At 34.9% G+C, this 20604-nt stretch overlaps 1 protein-coding gene across 2 annotated transcripts in view; it reads left to right on the plus strand.

Annotated features, from left to right (window-relative positions):
- The first annotated feature begins 4523 nt into the window (after positions 1-4523).
- LOC148950382 (V-type proton ATPase subunit D-like) overlaps positions 4524-20604 on the plus strand; it is a 30487-nt gene continuing 14406 nt past the window's right edge. The window contains exon 1 of one of the 2 annotated variants that reach the window (XM_089091580.1): positions 4524-4629. In XM_089091580.1, coding sequence (XP_088947706.1) covers positions 4589-4629 — 41 coding nt within the window. In that variant the 5' untranslated portion in view covers positions 4524-4588. Of the gene's footprint in view, positions 4630-8485; positions 8549-20604 lie in introns of those variants that run through there. The other variant, XM_089091581.1, reaches the window with a different exon arrangement.

A 20604-nucleotide genomic window follows, 5' to 3' on the forward strand; every position in this document is an offset into this window, starting at 1 on the left:
TGAGTAGTATATTTTGAAAATTACTTCCCAGTACTTAGCGAAGGTCTTATCCTTGTATGGTATACCAGACTTATTGATACGTACAAGAATCATGAACGCACAAAGGGGGGGGGGGCACCAGCCCCCCCCCCGCCCCCGGCTGAATGATACTGCCTTGTGTTTTTATGTTTGTTTTGAAATTTCTATTATACAACATTTGAATTGCAAATTAGACCAGGTAATCCCCCCCCTAAAATTGAGCTTATGGGCGCCCATGACGAAAATAACACTGCTGCAAGTATTGTAGAAAATGAGGTTAGCAGCTGTTTTCGTATTAAATCAAGAGTTGTATTAAGTTGTACTAATTTCGTATTAAATCAGGGCCGTGTTCTATTTCCCTTTATATGAATCATTTGGATGGACTTTGTCTTAAGGAGAACAGGAAAGGCAGTGGAAAACATGGAATCAAATGTGGAAAAAAAACTTTCCTGGACTTTGATTATGCTGATGATTTAAGCATCCTAGATGAATGTATGAGCAAAATGAATGAAATTTGAGATGTTTTGTTAGTTTAGAGTGCTAGAATGGGTTTAAAAATTAATGTTAAGAAGACCAAGTCGCTAAGACTTGGAATAAGTGAAGATGAAAAAGGTGTGATTGGGTAACGAAAAGATTCATCAGGTGGACAGCTTCACTTACCTTTGTAGTATTATAAGTAAAAACGGTGGAAATTTCGTTATCAGGTGCAACTGCCCTCAAAACAGTGTGTACGGAATACATGATAGAACTGAGCTTTAAAATAAGGAAAATGTTTTTCACTTCAAAATACTCGTTGACTAAAAAGTTAGACAGACTGGACCCAAAGATAGCTATGTCTGAACATTCAAGCAGTATCCCACTACTTGTCCAGTTTCCAAATTTGGCAAAGGAAATTGAAGTGGAAAGCATTGCCACAGAATGGAAAAGGCTGCCATATTGCGCTGATCTCAAGGAATGCGCAGACTCCGACCCAGTTTAATTCTTGTTTAAAGTACTAGAACGATGCAATGGTCATCAAATCAAAAGTTTACCATTCTTGGGTGAATTTATGATGAAACCGCTCACCCTACCACATTCTTCTGATTGTGCCGAGAGGGTGTTTTCAACTGACAATTCGAACAAAACCAAATTGAGAAATAAATTCGGCTTTACTACTCTTAACGTTGTTCTGGGTGCTAAACAAGTCGTTACCAAAGACTGGAAACCCACCATGAGCATGGTGACACACCTCAACTGGCGAAATATTGGAAAAGGGTACAGAAAATCTGGAACTGCGAGTGCTGCCATGACTTCTGACTCAGATAGTGATGTCTAATGTCATATTTTTGGTCTTTTTTGTACGTATGGTTTTTCTTGTATAAAGTAGCTGAAACCTCAGATAACTCAAAAGTCTATTAGCCAGTTCCAGTTTTAAAAATAGAAATGCCGTTATTTGGATGTTGAAGGTGATTTAAAAAATAGTAAAAGAGATGGTCTCTATTGGACCATTTGTGAGAATATATCCAACTCGACCTTACAAGGTGAGTGAAAGGTCTTTTAAAGGCATTTTGGAGAAAAATATTGCTTCAATATTAAAATCTCCAGTACGTATTAGACCAGACCATAACCCTCAAAGTCACTTCTTTAATTACTCTCAATTTAAAGATTGTTTTCCTGTATTGTTTATAGGCGATAGCGTATATAAGGGGAGGGCTGCAGGAACAATCCTCCTCTCCATCAAGATCTTCATGAAAGGGAAAAGGGGGATTTGTATGCAAACTATTAATTGGAAAAACAGATCCTAGTAACTGCTTTTGGGCAATATTCTGTAAGATTACAAGGCTAAAATTCACTTTTAGGCTTTGATTTGTATTAAAATCGTCATTTGGGACCAATTTCAGTGCGGTTTTATAAACGGTCGTAAATGGCTTAAAAACAGCGACTTTTTTTTGGCCTGTAATAAAATGTTTCTGTAGTAATATATGTTACTCCGAACAATTTCTTCAAGTATTGTCAGGAGTAATGTACTGTATTGGACGAGAAAGAAAAACGAAGGAATGGAGAAAGAAAGTTAATGAAAATGTCTTATACAAAATTGTCATAGATAGTACTATACTTTACCGACGATCCACATGTTACGCTTCGCGTAACACCGTGTGTCGATAAAAATTGGGATATGGTACAACTTTTTGTCTTTGGAACATTTTTCATGCAATTTGTGGTACATTTTGTTTTGAAGTGTTGACAACACTGCTTTAATAAGGTCTAAAGGGCTGGGCACACGTAGCTGATTTCAGGAACTGATTTCCAAATCAGCGCCGATTTTAAATTAAATCGGCGTCGATTTGAGGTTGAAAATATTTCAACAGATTTACAAAATCAGCGCTGATTTTCATCATGATCATCACCAAAAAATAGGGATACAAATAAATAGTCAGTCAGAGGTATCTGTGGTGAAAGACCCGACTAGTGAGCTTGAGAATTCAACTGAGAACTAAGCTAGGATTAATGAAGGAACTATTAATAGACTCCAGTTGACTATTTGTGTCCATGATTTTTTGTTTTGAAAATTTTGCGCAATAAATTTTTCTTTCAACCAAATTTTTCTTACCGCTTTCGTTTGTCCACTGATGCTGAAATTAGTTCCCGAAATCAGCTACGTGTGCCTAGCTCTTTAGGGCAGAAAATACACACTTTAGATCAGTCTTCCACTCTGTTCGTTTCATATTTCCGACCGGTCTGCTTAAAAAGTCTGAAAATTTCGACATCCAACCCCAGAAAATCTGACATTTTTTCTGACACCACACTGGTCCGAAATTCGGCAAATTTCCACTCCAACCAAAAAATCTTACAATATCCCGTCGCATAGAAATCTTTTTTTTTCACGAGAAAAGATTTTACATTGTCTGTCCTACGGCTCCTCCTCCATCAATGATAAAATATATCTTTACCATTCCATAAAATATCGCACCTTCTTCAGACTCACTTTTATTATTTTTCATCCCATATATTTACAAATATTCATGAAAAATCCTTTTTTCCTCAAACACAAAATAAATTTCAGGACTATTTTTCTTTTTAACGGCAATTTTTTACTACTTTGAACGCACTCCTCTCCTGTCTGTTGGCTTTTACAATTTTGAGTAATTTAAAGAGGTGAGCATTGACTTCTAAATCATAGGACACATGTCTTTTTTTTCGTGCCAGGCTTGACCTGCATAGTTGAGGTAATGGTCACAATTTTGAGTGAGTGTCTGTGATCTGTTTTAACATATTTCAAGATTGAAAAGAACCGTTCAATCTAGAACAATTAAAAATCGGGAAACATTGGTTTTTTACTGAAAATCCGACACAATCGCGAAGTCTGACACGATTTTTTTTTAGACAAGAGGGCCAAATATCGGACAAAGTCGGAAAAATCCGACATAGTAGAAGCACTGCTTTAGAAAGTTTTGATAAAACTTTCAACAGAACTTCCCACAAAACTAAACAAAAACGAAAAACAACAAAAAAACTTCCCAGAATATTATATCTATACTTAGGATTCACTCCTGAGAGCTTCGTTTACTTTGCGCCGTGAAAAACCAAACACGAATAAAAGTTCAGCTTAATCCCTAAAAAACAGCAATAAAACTTCCTAGAGTATTATGTCTATATTTAAGATTCACTCCTAAGAGCTTCGTTTACTTTGTGCCGTGAAAAACCAAACACGAATAAAAGTTCAGCTTAATCCCTAAAAAACAGCAATAAAACTTCCTAGAGTATTATGTCTATATTTAAGATTAACTCCTAAGAGCTTCGTTTACTTTGTGCCGTGAAAAACCAAACACGAATAAAAGTTCAGCTTAATCCCTAAAAAACAGCAATAAAACTTCCTAGAGTATTATGTCTATATTTAAGATTCACTCCTAAGAGCTTCGTTTACTTTGCGCCGTGAAAAACCAAACACGAATAAAAGTTCAGCTTAATCCCTAAAAAACAGCAATAAAACTTCCTAGAGTATTATGTATATATTTAAGATTCACTCCTAAGAGCTTCGTTTACTTTGAGCCGTGAAAAACCAAACACGAATAAAAGTTCATCTTAATCCCTAAAAAACAGCAATAAAACTTCCTAGAGTATTATGTCTATATTTAAGATTCACTCCTAAGAGCTTCGTTTACTTTGTGCCGTGAAAAACCAAACACGAATAAAAGTTCAGCTTAATCCCTAAAAAACAGCAATAAAACTTCCTAGAGTATTATGTCTATATTTAAGATTCACTCCTAAGAGCTTCGTTTACTTTGTGCCGTGAAAAACCAAACATGAATAAAACTTCAGCATAAATCCTAGGGATAATCATTACAATAGTCCGCGATTTTCATGTCCAGTTTTTTATTTCTATATTTTTGTAAAGTAAAGTTATGCGTGTTTGAATCCAAATACAAGGCAAATCGAAATTTCATCTGGTTCCTTCCGACTTTTAGGTTTTGTGGCACAAAAACAATTTAGCTTATTTGGTTATTTTCTATATAACTGTTGGCAGTCGTACACTAGCTAAACCAGCCAGAAATTTGGCATTTACTCACGTGACGCTGAAATCCAGTTAAATATGTCTGGAAAAGACAAAATAGCAATATTTCCTTCTAGAGGGTAATACTTATCTAAACAAAAGTATTTTGTTTTAGAATTGAGGCTCAGTCTCTTAAAATATCTTTTCTATGATCCTACTACAGTGAGACTTTCAGAAGACATCTGCAACAGAAATATAGGCTAGGCTAAAGTAAATCATTCTGTTGTTGATGAACTCTTGGGCAAAGTTATAGGATAAAGAAACCAGTATCCAACTGAGCAAAATTATGTAAAACTATAACCCTCACACCTTGTTACTGAAGAGGAATTGACAAGATTTGTGTATATCACTGAGTAGGCTAGTTAAAAATCTAAGCTATGCATCAATATGATCATTATCAAAATTATTAAAGATCTCAGAATGTAACTTATTCCTTGAAAATTATTCTATAAATCACAAATATTAAATATAATTTTCTCTTTTCAACAGTGACCACATTTTTAATTTATGCTGACAAATTATTGGTGAAAATTTCACCAAGGAGGCAGGCTCTTGGGTAAATTTTTTGCAGTTCATATTATTGACTTATGAATAAGATTAACATACCACTCAATGTCTTTTTTATGCTCTTTCCAAATGTAATAATCATTTTTTTAGAAATGAATTTTACCCCCACCCCTAAACATACCAACTCCGGTTATATATTTGCACATTCGGGGGGGGGGGGGTAAAGTTTAAACTTACCTCCTATTTACATCAGGAATAAAATTTGGGGTGGGGGTAAAATTCATTTTTGACAAAAATAATTTTTATGTTTGGAAAGAGCATAAAAAAGGCACAAAGAGGTATGTTTACTTTATTGTAAGTCAATAATATGAACTGCAAAAAAATTACTGGCTCTTATTACTACCCTCACATCACATCATGCTGTAGTAAAATAGAGGTGGTCCAAAAACCCATCTCTGATTTTCCAGAATGCCAAAGAAAAAGTGGTCTTTCCCAAAATGAGGCCTTTTACCTTAGTCCATGAGCTCTTCTGGAAAAGATGCTATGATAACAAAAGAGTAGCACTGTTTGTTTCCCAGTCAAGACCTTTTCCCAAAATTATCTATTGTTTGTAATTGCTTGAATCAACTGCACATCTCTTTATTAAAGGGCTTTTTATTCTCAATCTGGTCTATAGCCTACCATCTCATAGCATCTTGTAATTGTGAAATATTTGAACAGTAGGATACACATAGGCTACTATTTAAAAATGATTTGAGAACATATATGAAAATAGAAGAAAACATGAATATCTAGTTTTAGAAACCTTTAGAATATTATAAATTGAAAATTAATTGTTAGAGTATTTTTATGTAGTTTTGTGTATCCTAGCAGATGGTTATTTCAGGCCTCTCTAGGAAAGGCACTCTTTTGACATAGTAGCAATCATTATGTATAGAAAGAGCATTGATAAGGGAATCAAATAGCCTAGTACCTGCCTTTTTTATTATATATCTACAGCACAAACAAAGCCCAAAGAAACTGTTTTTACCTTCATAACTTTATAAAATCCTAATTTATATGGTTTTAAAGAATGTGAACAGGAGATTTAAAATTTGAAAGAAAATTTAAAATGGCTTAAAATCCAACTCAAATCATTAGAATTAAAAACTCCAAGCCTAGAATCAAAGAAAAGTAGAGTCAAACCAAAAGTAAAGAAAAAAATGTATTTTTTTCCTAAAATTAAGACAGTTGTAAATAGACCTGTCTTCAATGCAGTTTTTGTAAGCCTCAGAAATAAAAAAGGAGCAGAGATTGCAGCTCAAAAATGCCTTTCCAGGACATAAAGTAAGCTGTCAATTCAAGTTCAAATTCTTTAATACAAAAAAAAAAATTTCACCAAACTATCAAATTGATGACCCAAAGCAAGGTTCTTAGAAATTTATTTGTAGGTTATACCCTCAACAGTAAATAAATATCACTATCTCCAAATACCAGAATAAAAAGATGACCCTCATTTCTGAAAGTTTCATTCTCCTAACTCTACTACTTTCTTTTGATATAAGAAACACTTTATTTAGGATTTTACAGTGTAAGGCTTCAAAGAGCTGTGAAGACAGTTCTTGTCTAAACTTAATTTTTTTTTTTCAAGTTTGGCATAGCAAAAAGAAGTTAGTAAAATTGTGGTGTTTTGCACCACAATTTTTCCAACACTGCTAAAATTCTTTGTTTGGTTCAATAAAGACCACAAAAATACAGGCACATCATCTACAGAAATTTTGAACATGGTCAGTAAACACAGCAGTTTTACTAACTCCTGCTGTGATTTTACAGATGGTGCCACATTTTCCATTTGGTTAAATAAACAACATTAAAAGTATAGTGACACAATATATACCAAAATATGAATCTTGGTTGTTAAATGCAGTGCTTTTACTGACTCCTGCAGTGATTTTACATATTGTATTTGAAATGGCTATTATGCTAATTTTTGACAGAAAAAGTCAGTAAAAATGACCAGCCAGTTGGTAAAATCTCTTGCCCCCCCCCCCCCCGCCAACAATTTGGCTAGTAACAACTCTGCTGTAAACTAAGTAAAAATACCTTATGGTGTCTTATTGAAAGTCAAGATGATGTTTTTAGATTGATTAAATGAATAAAAACAAGTTTTTTAAACTGAAAGTAAGGAGCAACATTAAAACTTAAAAGAAACAGAAATTATTCTGTATATGAAAGGGGATGTCCCCTCCTCAATGCCTTGCACTTTATGCTAATTTTTTTTTTATTGTTTTAAGAAATAGAGTTGTGAGAAAGCCAAACTTTAGAATAAAGAGCAAGGTGTTGAGGAGGGGACAGCCCCTTTCATTTACAGAATAATTTCTGTTTGTTTCAAGTTTTAATGTTGCTCCTTACTTTCAGTTAAAAAAAACTTTTTTTATTTAATTTTTTGACGTTTTTGAATTAATGCAGGTGGTGATTTTGGTTCACCATACATGAATAGTTAAAACTAAATTTGTATACTAATTTTTCTTTTATTTGGGTAAGTGGCTTTCTCAAAAGTTGTTTAATTTTATTACAAACGTTTTTATTAGTAATAAATATATGTAACTTACAAATTAACTTACATAATGAACTTCTATATTCATATATTTTTAATACATATATTAGGGTGCTTGCCCCCTAGTCAATACCTTGCTTTTTACACTCAAGTTTGAATTTTGCTCCAATTCTCTAAAAATGACCCCTTAATCACAAAGGCCATTAATTAGAATAAATAGCTCTGATGAAAGTACTAAAAATCATTGGCTTAAAGAGCAAAGTATTGACTAGGGGCTAACCCAATCATATACATAATTATTTCTGTTCGTTTTAAGTTTTGATGTTGCTCCTTACTTTCAGTTGAAGAACTTGTTTTTTTTTAAATTTAATTTCTGATTGTTTTTTTTTTAAATAATGCTGGAAAATCCGGTGCCCCCTTCATAGCAATGTCCTTTCTTCCATGAAAACTTCCTCCATGGAGAGATCCTCCCACATACCCCCCCCCCCCACTTCCAGAAAAAAGACCTGAAAACGTCTGTATACTTCCCAATAACCAATACTATATGTAAACATTGGGTAAAGTTCATAACTTTCAGCCCTCCCCCCAGGGACTTTGGGGGGTTAAGTCATCCTTAAAGACATATTTATTATATTTTGGACTATGAACAAAATGGCTATCTCAAAATTTTGATTGGGTGACTTTGGGGGAAAAAATGAGTGTGGGAGGGGGCCCTGTTGCCCTCCATTTTTTTGGTCACTTAAAAAGGGCACTAGAACTTTTTAATTCCATTCAAATCAACCCTCCCATGATATTCTAGGACCACTGAGTCAGTATGATCACCCCTGGAAAAAAAACAAAACAAATAAACATGCAACAGTGATTTTTCTTCTGCCAAAAAATACAAAATTCCACATTTTTGCAGATAGGAGCTTGAAACCTCCACAGTAGGGTTCTCTGATAAGCTGAATCTGATGGTGTGATTTTCATTAAGGTTTTATAACTTTTAGGGGGTGTTTCTCCCTTTTTTCAAAAATCAGGCAAATTTTCTCAGGCGCGTCACTTTTGATGGGTAATACTAAACTTGATGAAACTTATATACTTGAAATCAGCATTAAAATCTGATTCTTTTGATGTATCTCTTTGTTTCAAAATTCCTTTTTTTAGAGTTTCTGTTACTATTGAGCAGGGTTGCTCCTTTCTGACAGTTTGTTACCATGAACTGTTTGATAGTTGGTGCATTAGGCTACCTGGCCTGGAAAAATTGGTTTTCAGAAGAATAGATGAGTTCAAAACCAAGTTAGAATTAGGTAATAATTTAAGACTAACTTTCTCAGTATCTTTCAAACCTTATAAGCTGTACAGATATGGGATGAAACCCCCCCCCCCGGCTCTTATTTACGATCTAAATCAGTTTTCAAGAATTTGTTTCCATAGTACAAAATTGTCCAGTTTCATAAAAAGGTTATTTTTTAACTAAACACAATAATAGCCAAATGCTTACATTACTTTGCAAGCAAATGATGGTTAAGTTGTATACCAGATTTTCTGCTCTATATTCCCAGAACTTCTTGTTTCATAACTTGTCACTTATGCAAAAAGAAACTTGCAAATGAAGAATGCAGTATGTTATTAAAATGTTTATAAACAATAATATTTAAAAAAAGAAAAAGAATTCTGAAATTGATGATTTATGAAAATCATTATGGAAAAAAGTTCTACTGCATTGATTTGGATTGTTGCAATTCTTTGTAATGTGTTATAAAGTTGCTTTCCCATAGTTAACCATCATAACAAACATATGGATAAAATATAGCAAAATAAGCCGTTTTATCATCCTTTCTGTTATTAAATGTTTAATGTAGCAAAACATACCATGGAATATATCAAGAAATCAAGGTTACCCCATCCAAGGTAAATTCTCATCTATAATAAATAAAAAAATATTTCATTTCAAGAACCTTATTTATCTTCTTTCCGTGTACTTATAACATCTGTTTAGAGTTAATATTCCTATTCTTGTAAATATTATATAACTAGTTTTATCATAATTTAAAGTAAGAAGACTATGATTAGCCTGTTCTGAGAACCTTAGTTGTACTGTTTCCATTTTGTAAAATAAAAGTTCAACTGATGGTGCAGCTGCAAGCAGTAAATTATCGTCTGCAAATTGGATAAAACCAGTCTGGGATTGGCATAGTTTTATATAATCAGTGGATTTTAAAAACAGCAAAGGACCATTCCTAGGGCATGTCACACTTAATTGGAAATGGATAAGATAATGCTAAACTATTAAACATGGCTTGCTTATAATTAGCCAGATAGTGCTCAAACTGGGAGCTGGTGTTTCCCCCTGGGAAATACTTCATTGGAAATGGATGAGATAATGCTAAACCATTAAACATGCCTCACTTATAATTAGCCAGATAGTGGTCAAACTGGGAGCTGTTGTTTCCCCCTGGGAATTACCCCGCCCCCCCCCCCCCCCAATGGAAAGTTCCATCACATGCAAAATTGAGCTGCCACAGAGAAAGTACAAAGTGGGTACCTCAAAATGTCTATCAGATATCCTAAAGGGTAACAAAAGGCCCAGGTATAAAAAACAGTTTTAGGACTGGGGCTGGTTGGTCTTCAGTCAGTTTTGGCTTATAAAAATGGGCTATAACCCTCAATTTAAAATTGATTGAGCAACCTCCAAAGTTTTTACAACCACAAGAAAACGTTGGGGATGAGGAAGGGGCAGTCCCCTCCCCCCTATACAGAAACCATTCTGGTAATTTGGGGGTTTAAGGTTACTCTTTACTTTCATAATAACAGCATAGACCAGAAATAATCCCAGAAATCAAGAGGAATTAAATATCAATTTTTGAAAAAAAGATTAAGTTACTTAGACCAGGAATAAATTATGGTGGATAACTGGGCAGGTGATGTTAAGAGATTGTTTTGACATGTATATTATTATCATCATTTTTTTAGAGTTTTGGTTACTATTAGCATGGACTGCTCTTTACTCACTGTTTAATATCAGAAGCTGTTTAATTAATTAATTCTTTTTCTTCTTACATTAATAAAAACCAACCAGGAAGTAAAGGCAAACCATGCAAAAGGAAAGTACAAAAGATAAGAATGGTAAAAATGTAAAGACTTGGAAAATAGATTTTCCTTCAAGCTAAATCTATTTGCATTCAAACTAGTAAAACAATGCAAAAATTATGTACTTTAAACAATACTTAATTATTTGAACTAATTCATATCTAGAAACAAATTTGAAAAGCTAAAATGATGGAAAACATTATATTGTCATACATTGTAGAAAAAGATTGAATTCTGTAAATAGAAATAGGCCTGTTGCAGAAAAAGATTGAATTCTGTAAATGGAAACATTAAACCAAAACGAAAACAAAATTGCAAGGAAAAATATTGCTGGGAGAGACCTCCCTTAAACTGTTTGGGTTTTGATGAACAGGAACCAACACTTGCCCTGCTTTGTAGGACTTTTGTCTCTGTGTCAACCTGTAGGCCATTTTTGATTTTTAATGGCATGAAAATATCAGATGGCCAATGATGGGTTGGTGTTTTCTACTGACTAGTTCTGGATTTTAGTCAGCACAGTATTGACAGCAGACATGATAGCAGTACTATTATTAAGCATATGGCTGAATTTTTCAAATTTGAGGATGTTATAAAATTGCTTTAAATAAAGTAGAAATTGCTTTTAAGAATTGCTTCCCCTCTGAGGTGATGGCAAGGAGCAATGCTATGTCAAGATCCATTTCTGATATCATAGCAGGGCCTACTTGGTCATTTGAAGAGAACATTACTGTACCAACTTTTGTCATCAAATTGCTATCTGAAGTTCCTGTCATTCCATCTTCAGCATTTACGGTTCTTAACGCTAATGTAAGCAAGCATCTCGACCAATTGAAGTTTCTGATTAGTACCTCATGTCCAGATACATTGTTTCCCAGACAGCAGACACAGTGAAACAAATATTGCTAATAAAAACAGTGTAAAACCATCATTTGCTTTTGACCTCAAGAATCTACTGCCTGATGTTGGTGATCTTATTTTGTACAAAGACATGCTCAGTTTACTTACTGGCCATGATGGAATCTTTTTAATGAAGCCTGGTCATGAGGTTCTGTGCTTGCATGTTGTTACTTGTGACAAAACTTCAACCAAATCACTTTGCTGTCTTGACCTCGTGAAGCATACCTAATATTCAAGTAAAGGTTATTGACCAGAAAGCACCTGGTGTTGTTAGAGGTGCTCTCAATAGTAACTTCAGTGAAGGCCTTGAATCTGCTATCCCTAGGCTTGTTAAAGCTGTTCAGATTGGATTATCAGTGCTTTTTGGTTAGAGTTCCTTAATTTTTCTTCCCTTGATTCTGCCATTACTTCTGTTTTTCATCTTGGATATGAGATCATTTGAGTACAAATTTACAGAGAAATTCTGAGGCATTGTCTTTGATGCCAATCTGCTGCCCACTTGATAACTAGTTGACTTCCTAAGCCCACTGAAATGAAGTGCTCTAAATGTGTGGACCCCAATGCAAGCACCAAGGACAATCCATGTAACACTTCACCCAAATATGCAAATTATGGTAAAGACCATGTGTTGTACAGCCTTAGATGTGAAGTACCAAAGAAAGCTTTGTCTAGTGCCTCGAAATAATTCACCCAATGCAAGCAAGCTTTGTGTATTTAAACATAAATGATATTAAGGATAAAGACCTCCTACTTGACAATCTGTTAGCTCATGATACTATTTTTCTGTTCAAATTTGATTGTCAATGCTTTTTGATTAGAGTTCCTTAATTTTTCTGCCCTTGATTCTGCAATTACTTCTGTTTTTCATCATGGATATGAGTTCTTTTGAGTACAAATATACAGAGAAATTACAAGTCATTCTCTTTGATGCCAATCTGCTGCTCACTTGTTAGCTAGTTGCCTTCTTAAGCCCACCGAAATGAAGTGCTCTAGATGTGTGGGCCTCCATGCAAACTACCAAGGACAATCTATTTAACACTTCACCAAAATGTTCAAATCATAGGCAGTGCGCTAGCGCTGCCTAATTGAAGAACGATGTGGGCACAATGTGCTTTTGGTTGTTTTTTTTTTCTCCATACCCGGGCACTTCGTATCAAAGGAGTTGTCATAGAAACTTCGAAAAGGGCTCATTCGATTGGAAATTGGAGTGGCTAGTGCCCTTTTTAATAGTCGAAAGTGATTGGAGGGCACCTATTGCCCCCCCCCCACGCCCATCATTCCCCCCAACATATCCAATCAAAATTTTGAGATAGCCATTTTGTTCAGCATAGTTGATTTCCAGATAGAAAATATGATTTTGAGGAGGACACTCCCCCACAACCCTCAGGGCAAGGGATTTAAGTTACGCCCTGGGGGCATATAAGGTTTTATATAGAGGGCGTTGTCTTAGAAACCTCCAAACAGGCTCATTTGATTGGAAATTCAAAGGGCTAGTGCCCTTTTTAATAGCTGAAAGTGATTGGAGGGCAACTATCCCCCCCCCTCCCCTGACGCCCACCATTCCCCCAAACACATCCAATCAAAATTTTGAGATAGCCATTTTGTTCAGCGTAGTTGAATTCCAGATAGAAAATATGTTTTTGAGGAGGACACTCCCCCACAACCCTCAGGGCAAGGGTTTTAAGTTATGCCATGGAGGCGTATAAGGTTTTATAGAAGGCATTGTTGTAGAAACTTCAAAAAAGGCTTATTCAATTGGAAATTCAAAAGGCTAGTGGCCTTTTTAATAGTCGAAAGCGATTGGAGGGCAAATAGCCCCCCCCCCCATGACCATCATTCCTCGAAACACATCCAATCAAAACTTTGAGATAGCCTTTTTTCAGATTAGTTGATTTCCACATAGAAAATATGTTTTTGAGGAGGACACTCCCCCACAGCCCTCAGGGCAAGGGTTTTAAGTTATGCCCTGGGGGCATATAAGGTTTTTAAAGAAGGCTTTGTCATAGAAACTTAAAAAAAAAGCTCATTCGATCGGAAATTCAAAGGGCTAGTGCCCTTTTTAATAGTCAAAAGTGATTGGAGGGCAACTAGCCCCCCCCCCCTCACGCCCATCATTCCCCCAAAAACATCCAATAAAAAATTTGGGAAAGCCTTTTTGTTCAGCATAGTTGATTTCCAGATAGAAAATATATTTTTGAGGAGGACACTCCTCCACAACCCTCAGAGCAAGGATTATAAGTTATGCCCTGGGGGCATATAAGGTTTTTATTGAAATCTTTGTCGTAGAAACTTGAAAAAGGGCTCATTCGATTTGAAATTCAAAGGGCTAGTACCCTTTTAATAGTTGAAAGTGATCTGAGTGCAACTAATCCCCCTCTCACGCCCACCTTTTCCCCAAACACATCCAATCCAAATTTTCAGATATCCATTTTGTTCAACGTAGTTGAACATTCTGGAAATTAGGTCTTTTAGGATGATAACCCCCTCAGAGCCCACAGTGTAAGGGTTGTAATTTATGCCCTGTGGGCATATAAGGTGTTTATAGACGCGTTGTCGTTTCCAAAAGGGCTCATTTGATTGGAAATCAAAAGGCCTAGTGCCTTTTTTGTTAGTCAAAAGTGATTGGAAGGCTTGACATTTTTATAGTAAAGATCGATATGGGTAGCCTATAATGTATTATTTTTTGTTGTTGTTGTTGTTTAGACCAGGGCACTTTGTGTCGAAGGAGTTGTTGTGAGAACTTCGAAAAGGGCTCATCCGATTGAAAATAGAAAGGACTGATGCCCTTTTAATAGTCGAAAGTGATTGGAGGGCAACTAATCCTCCTTCCACTCCTACCCTCCCACGCCCACCCTCCCAATTGCCAAATATTTTTAAAAACAAAATTCTTTCTTATGATAAAATAGAAATGCAGTTTGATAATGTTAATTCCCAATAAGGTATCTCGGCAGTATCCCAAGAACAACCGAAAGTATCATGTTCAAATTTTCGGGACTACTTCTTCTTTTGCAATTTAACCAAATCAAAATAGCGTAAGTGCATCCAAGCTATCAAAGAAAGTAAACAGATTTTTTTGCGAATGGTATTAAGTTTTCCATTTCAGGTCAGCTAGAGGTGGTATGAAACTAAATTAAACACTATTATTTTCGTCCAGATTTTTAAAATTATGTAGTTTGTTAAAAATTTCTGAAAAGTTTTCTCCAGCATACAAATAGAAGGTCAAACAATAAAGTCTTAAAGAAACGAAAAGATTTAAAGTATTATTTTCTAGTTCCCTGAAAAGACTGTGTCAATATAAAACGAAAAGAAATTAATTAAAAAAACTTTTACCACAAAATAAGTTTTTCAATGAAAAGTAACGAATTCCATTTAACAAAAAATGAGCAAAAATAAAATCAAATAATTTACCCAGCGTGAAACTACCACAAATCAGCATCGATAAATAAATGAAAACCAAAACGAACAGAAATTACAATAAATAACCGCTTGATGAGTCTTGAACAGTCTTGGAAAGTATAAACAAAATCAAATTGAATATTAGATATATAATGATATTAATTGTTGAAAGATGCATCAGTTCAAATTTTTTTTTCACTGTAATTTTTGTTTTCATTTTCAATGCTGTAAGAACTGGAAAAGAATATATTCGTAATATACGAGTAATTCGTTTTCAGTGAAACGCCAATGACGCAGAAGGCTTTAGGTTTTTACAGTTAAATGAGGGGGTAGTATCCAAATTTTTTTTGTAGTGAAACTATATTTGTCATGACCAATCTTGAAAAGAACTAATAAATTAAACTGAATATTTGATGTATAATGATATTAATTGCTGAAAGCTCATCAGTTCAAAATTTTACTGTAATTTTAATATTTATTTTCAATATTAAGTACAAAAGAAAACATTTGTAATATAATTCGTTTTCAGTAAAGCGCCAATGACGCAGCAGGTTTTAGGCTTCTGCAGTGAGGCGATACCCAAACTCTTGTTTGTAGTTATTTTTATTCGATTCAAACTTGATTTGCATATTCAATTTAAGTTTCACTCGTTTTAAGATTTATTTATTCATTTACATTAATATATATTGTATGTTTGTTCGCATTGATTTTTTTTATTTAATTTCTTTTCGTTTTAAGTTTGATTTATACTTTAATAGCAAAATATTTTGTTTCGTTTTAAGCTTGATTTTCATATTCAATCTAAGCATTACTCGCTTTAAGATCTAAAGTCTATACCATTCTATACCATCTATACCATTCAAAGTCTATACCATTACCTCTTTGATAAAAACCTTATATATGAACAATAGACAGCTTGCATAACTTGTGGACATCGATTGACAACAATGAATGGATTGAAAAAATAGCTCCAATAAGGGGGTTTAGACCATTTCACTTGCTGACACAAAGGGATCACGATTGTTTGGAATTGACCTTAATAGGATTTTGTGTGCCAAAGCAATTTTGCATCTATCACAGAGTATGTATTTTAACCTTATAATTTAATAATTATAATAGATTTACTATATGTTCTTCCCGTACAAAACTTTACCTTATTAAAGTCTTCGGGGTGGGGGTGGCGTACTTGGCATAAAGAAGAAAACTTTAGCGTAGACAGTAGGAGAGGGGGAGGGTGAGGTTGGAGACTCATCCAAGACGGGACGGAACTTCACTTATCTCCTCCGTTCCCGATTTAGGACATTAGAATGACTCCTTGGGCTGTAGAATGTTGGACCTTTTGAGTTGTGGAAGTCGTTAAAATACTCAAAAATACTTTATATTTTCAGTTATTGCAGGATTGATTTCATAGATTTTGGAATGGTGAGCCCCATGGGGCATCATTTGGGTAAGCCTCAACTCATAATATACAATTTTGATTAATTGTTCCCTGTTATGTGCATATATTATTCTATATATGTTATTTTGAGCTATACTTTTATCGCATTGCGTTCGTTTTTAAGCCTTGAGATAAAAATTGAAGCCTTAGCGTAGACAGAGGTGGGGGGAAGTCTCCCCCCTCACATTCATAATTGAACAGCCAAAGAGAAAGTAATATAAATGAAAATAATCTGTCTTTTGAAAATGCCTTTTTTCAAAAGACACGAAGAAAATCGTCTAAAGGAACCTGAAGTGCTATCTCTGACATTTCCGTTGATTCTTTAGTTCTGTTACTGTCAGATGTACAATTTAGAATATTATCGAACGGGGTTTAGTCGTCCTCTCTCTGAATAATTCACATTTGGAAAACCCACCCCTGAGAAATTCATCCCCCCTCGAAGAACATGTTCTTTTCCTGCTGATAATTTCCCCGCGTTAAATTCCATCCAGCATAAATCTATTTTTTAATTTACATTAATATCAGCGCTACATTTATTTATTAATTTAAATTAATATCTATTGTATGTTTGTTTACGTTGATTGTTTATTTAATGATTGTTTGATTGTTTACATGTCCCCAGGGCATAACTTACAACGCCTACCCCCAGGCCCTGGTGGGCTGGGTCGACACCGGAGTTTTTTGTTATCAGAACTTTGAACTGTTTTAACAAAATGTCTATCTCCAAATTTTTATCTGCTGTATTTAGGGTGGGGAGGCGGGGGGGGGCTAGTTATCCTCCAATCTCTTTTGACTCTTAAAAAGTGAACAAGAACTTTCAATTTTCAGTCAAATGAGCCCTCTCTAAAGTTTATACAAACATCCCTTCCATAAGAAATAATGGAAACAAAATTTTGATTGGATGTGTTTGGGGAGAAGGTGGGCGTGAGAGGGGGGTTAGTTGCCCTCAAATCACTTTCGACTATTAAAAAGGGCACTAGCCCTTTGAATTTCCAATCGAATTGAAGCTTCAATTCGATTGGAAGCTTCAATTCGATGTCGGTGAAGCTTTTTTGAAGCTTCACCGACTCCGCCTTCTATAAAAACCTTATATGCCCCCAGGGTATAACTTAAAACCCTTGCCTTGAGGGTTGTGGGGGAGTGTCCTCCTCAAAAATATATTTTCTATCTGAAAATCAACCCCGCTGGACGAGATTGCTATCTCAAAATTTTGTTGGATGTGTTTGGGGGAATGATGGCCGTGGGAGGGGGAGCTAGTTGCCCTCCAATCACTTTCGACTCTTAAAAAGAGCAATAGCCCTTTGAATTTCAAATTGAATGAACCTTTTTGAAGTTTCTACGACAACGCCTTCTATAAAAACCTTATATGCCCCCAGGGCATAACTTAAAACCCTTGCCCTAAGGGTTGTGGGGGAGTGTCCTCCTCAAAAACATATTTTCTATCTGGAAATTGACTACGCTGAACAAAATAGGCTATCTCAAAATTTTGATTGGATGTGTTGGGGGAAATGATGGGCGTGGGGGGGGGCTAGTTGCCCTCCAATCACTTTCGACTATTAAAAAGGGCACTATCCCTTTGAATTTCCAGTCGAATGAGCCTGTTTTAAAGTTTCTACGACAACGGCTTCTATAAAAACCTTATCTGCCCCCAGGGCATAACTTAAAACTCTTGCCCTGTGGGTTGTGGGGGAGTGTCCTCCTCAAAAATATATTTTCTATCTGGAAATCATCTAGGCTAAACAAAATGGCTATCTCAAAATTTTGATTGGCTGTGTTTGGGGGAATGATTGACGTGGGGGGGGGGGCTGTTTGCCCTTCAATCATTTTCGACTATTAAAAATGGCACTAGAACTCTCGATTTCTAATCGAATGAGCCCCCTTTGAAGTTTCTACGACAACCCCTTCCGTATGAAGTGCCTCTGGGGAAAAATAAATAATAATAATAAAACATTAGAGCCGTATGGCCTTTACTATAGGCAACGCTACAGCGTTGATTCTGACAATGGGTAAAGTTCATAACTTCCAGCCCTTCCCCTGGGAACTGTTGGGGATTAAGTCATCCTCAAAGACATATTTATTAGACTTTCGACTATGCTGAACAAAATAGATATTTCAAAATTTTAATTGGGTGACTTTGGAAAAAAAATAAGCGTGGGAGGGGGCCAAGTTGCCCTCCAATTTTTTTAGTCACTTTAAAAGGTCACTAGAACTTTTAATTTCCGTTCAAATGAGCCCTCTCAGAATATTCTAGGACTACTGCATCGATACGATCACCCCTGAAAAAAAAAAAAAAAAAAAAAAAAAAAAAAAAAACACGCATCCGTGATCTGTCTTCTGGCAAAAATACAAAATTCCACATTTTTGCAGGGAAGAGCTTGAAACTTCCGCAACAGGGCTTTCTGATACGCTGAATCCGATGGTGTGATTTTCATTAAAGTTCTATGACTTTTTGGGGTTGTTTCTCCCTTTTTTCGAAAATAATGCAAATTTTCTCAGGCACGTAACTTTTGATGGGTAAAACTAAACTTAATGAAACTTATATATTTGAAATCAGCATAAAAATTTTATTCTATTGATATATATATATATGGGTATCAAAATTCCGGTTTTTAAAGTTCCGGTTACTATTGAGTTGGTCGCTCCTTACAGTTTGTTACCACGAACTGTAAGATGGTATATGGAATTTGATGGTATTTATGGAATTTCATGGATGGTATTATGATGGTATTTCATATATGGAATTTGATGGTATTTCAAGTGTGTTTAGCTCAATATATTATACCAGATAGTTTTCTTATTGGTAATATTAGCTCAATTCTAAAGCTATGGCCAATCACTGTTTCATGTTTTTTTAGTAAAGTGTTTGAACATTTATTACTGCCAGATATTTATTCTAAAGATTGCCAGACACACATAGCTTTTTTGGAACCAATTTCAGCAGCTCAGTGGGCAAACAATAGTGGTAAAAAAAAAAACAATGCCCTTTCAGCAAGATGTTAAAAACTAAACATCATTGACACCAATAGTCAGCTACATTTATTACTACCAGAAATTAAATAAAAAAAAGTTTTTTTAACTGAAAGTAAGGAGCAACATTAAAACTTAAGACGAACGGAAATTATTCTGTACATGAAAGGGGCTGTCCCCTCCTCAACGCCCCGCTCTTTACGCTAAAGTTTGACTCTTTTTCACAACTCTACTTTATAAAACAATAGAAAACTTTAGCATAAAGAGCAGGGCGTTGAGGAGGGGACAGCCCCTTTCATATATGGAATAATTTCTGTTCGTTTTAAGTTTTAATGTCGCTCCTTACTTTTAGTTAAAAAACCTTGTTTTTTTTAAATCTAATTTCTTAACGTTTTTGAATTAATGCAAGTTTCGAATTTGGTTCACCGTACATGAATAATTAAAATGGAATTCTTATATTAATTTTAATTTTTTAACTAACAATAACCTTAAAATAACCTAACTTTGATTTTTGTTCCAGTTGTTTAATAATGACTCCTGAATCACAAAGGCTGTTTAATTAGAATAATAACCTCTTTTAAAAGGTGAAAAAGAGACTTTAGCGCATGAGCAAGCTGTTGAGGGAAGGCAACCCATCTCTCGTATTTTCTGTCAGTTATGATTTTTAATGTCGCTTCTTACTTTCAGTTGAAAAAACCTGTTTTTATTTAATTGCTGATCGTTTTTTAAATAATGTCGGGAAATCCAGCTCCCCTCCATGGAAAGTTCCCTTCCCCACGATAAATTTCTCCATTCAAAGATTCTCCCCCGTAGCTTAAATTAGCGATATTTGCGGAACTAATTTTGTAAGGCATAGTAACAAAACGGCCAAAGAGGTCGAAACTATTTTTATGAAGATGAAAGTCACAAGTTGAGCGATTCTCAAATCACTGAAATGAATGAAACAAAAATATTTAAAATATATACGTAATAATGTATGTTCGTCTTAAGTTTTAATGTTATTCCGTACTTTCAGTTGGAAAAAACTTGTTTTTTTTTATATAATAACAACCACAAGCTGAAGGCATACATTGTCTTTGGTTTATTATCACATAAAAATCAGAGTTATGAAAATTTTTAAGGTAAAATTAAATGCTAAGATTGGCTGGAAAATAACACAAACAAATTATTGCTTATATTGGCCATTATTTAACAAAATTTTGAACTTCAGCGTAAAGAGCGAGGTTTGACGATGGGGCGAAC

Source organism: Artemia sp. Qi Xiang Cuo, chromosome 7 (assembly GCF_049724085.1).
Source record: "Artemia sp. Qi Xiang Cuo chromosome 7, ASM4972408v1, whole genome shotgun sequence".
NCBI lineage: Eukaryota > Metazoa > Arthropoda > Branchiopoda > Anostraca > Artemiidae > Artemia > Artemia sp. Qi Xiang Cuo.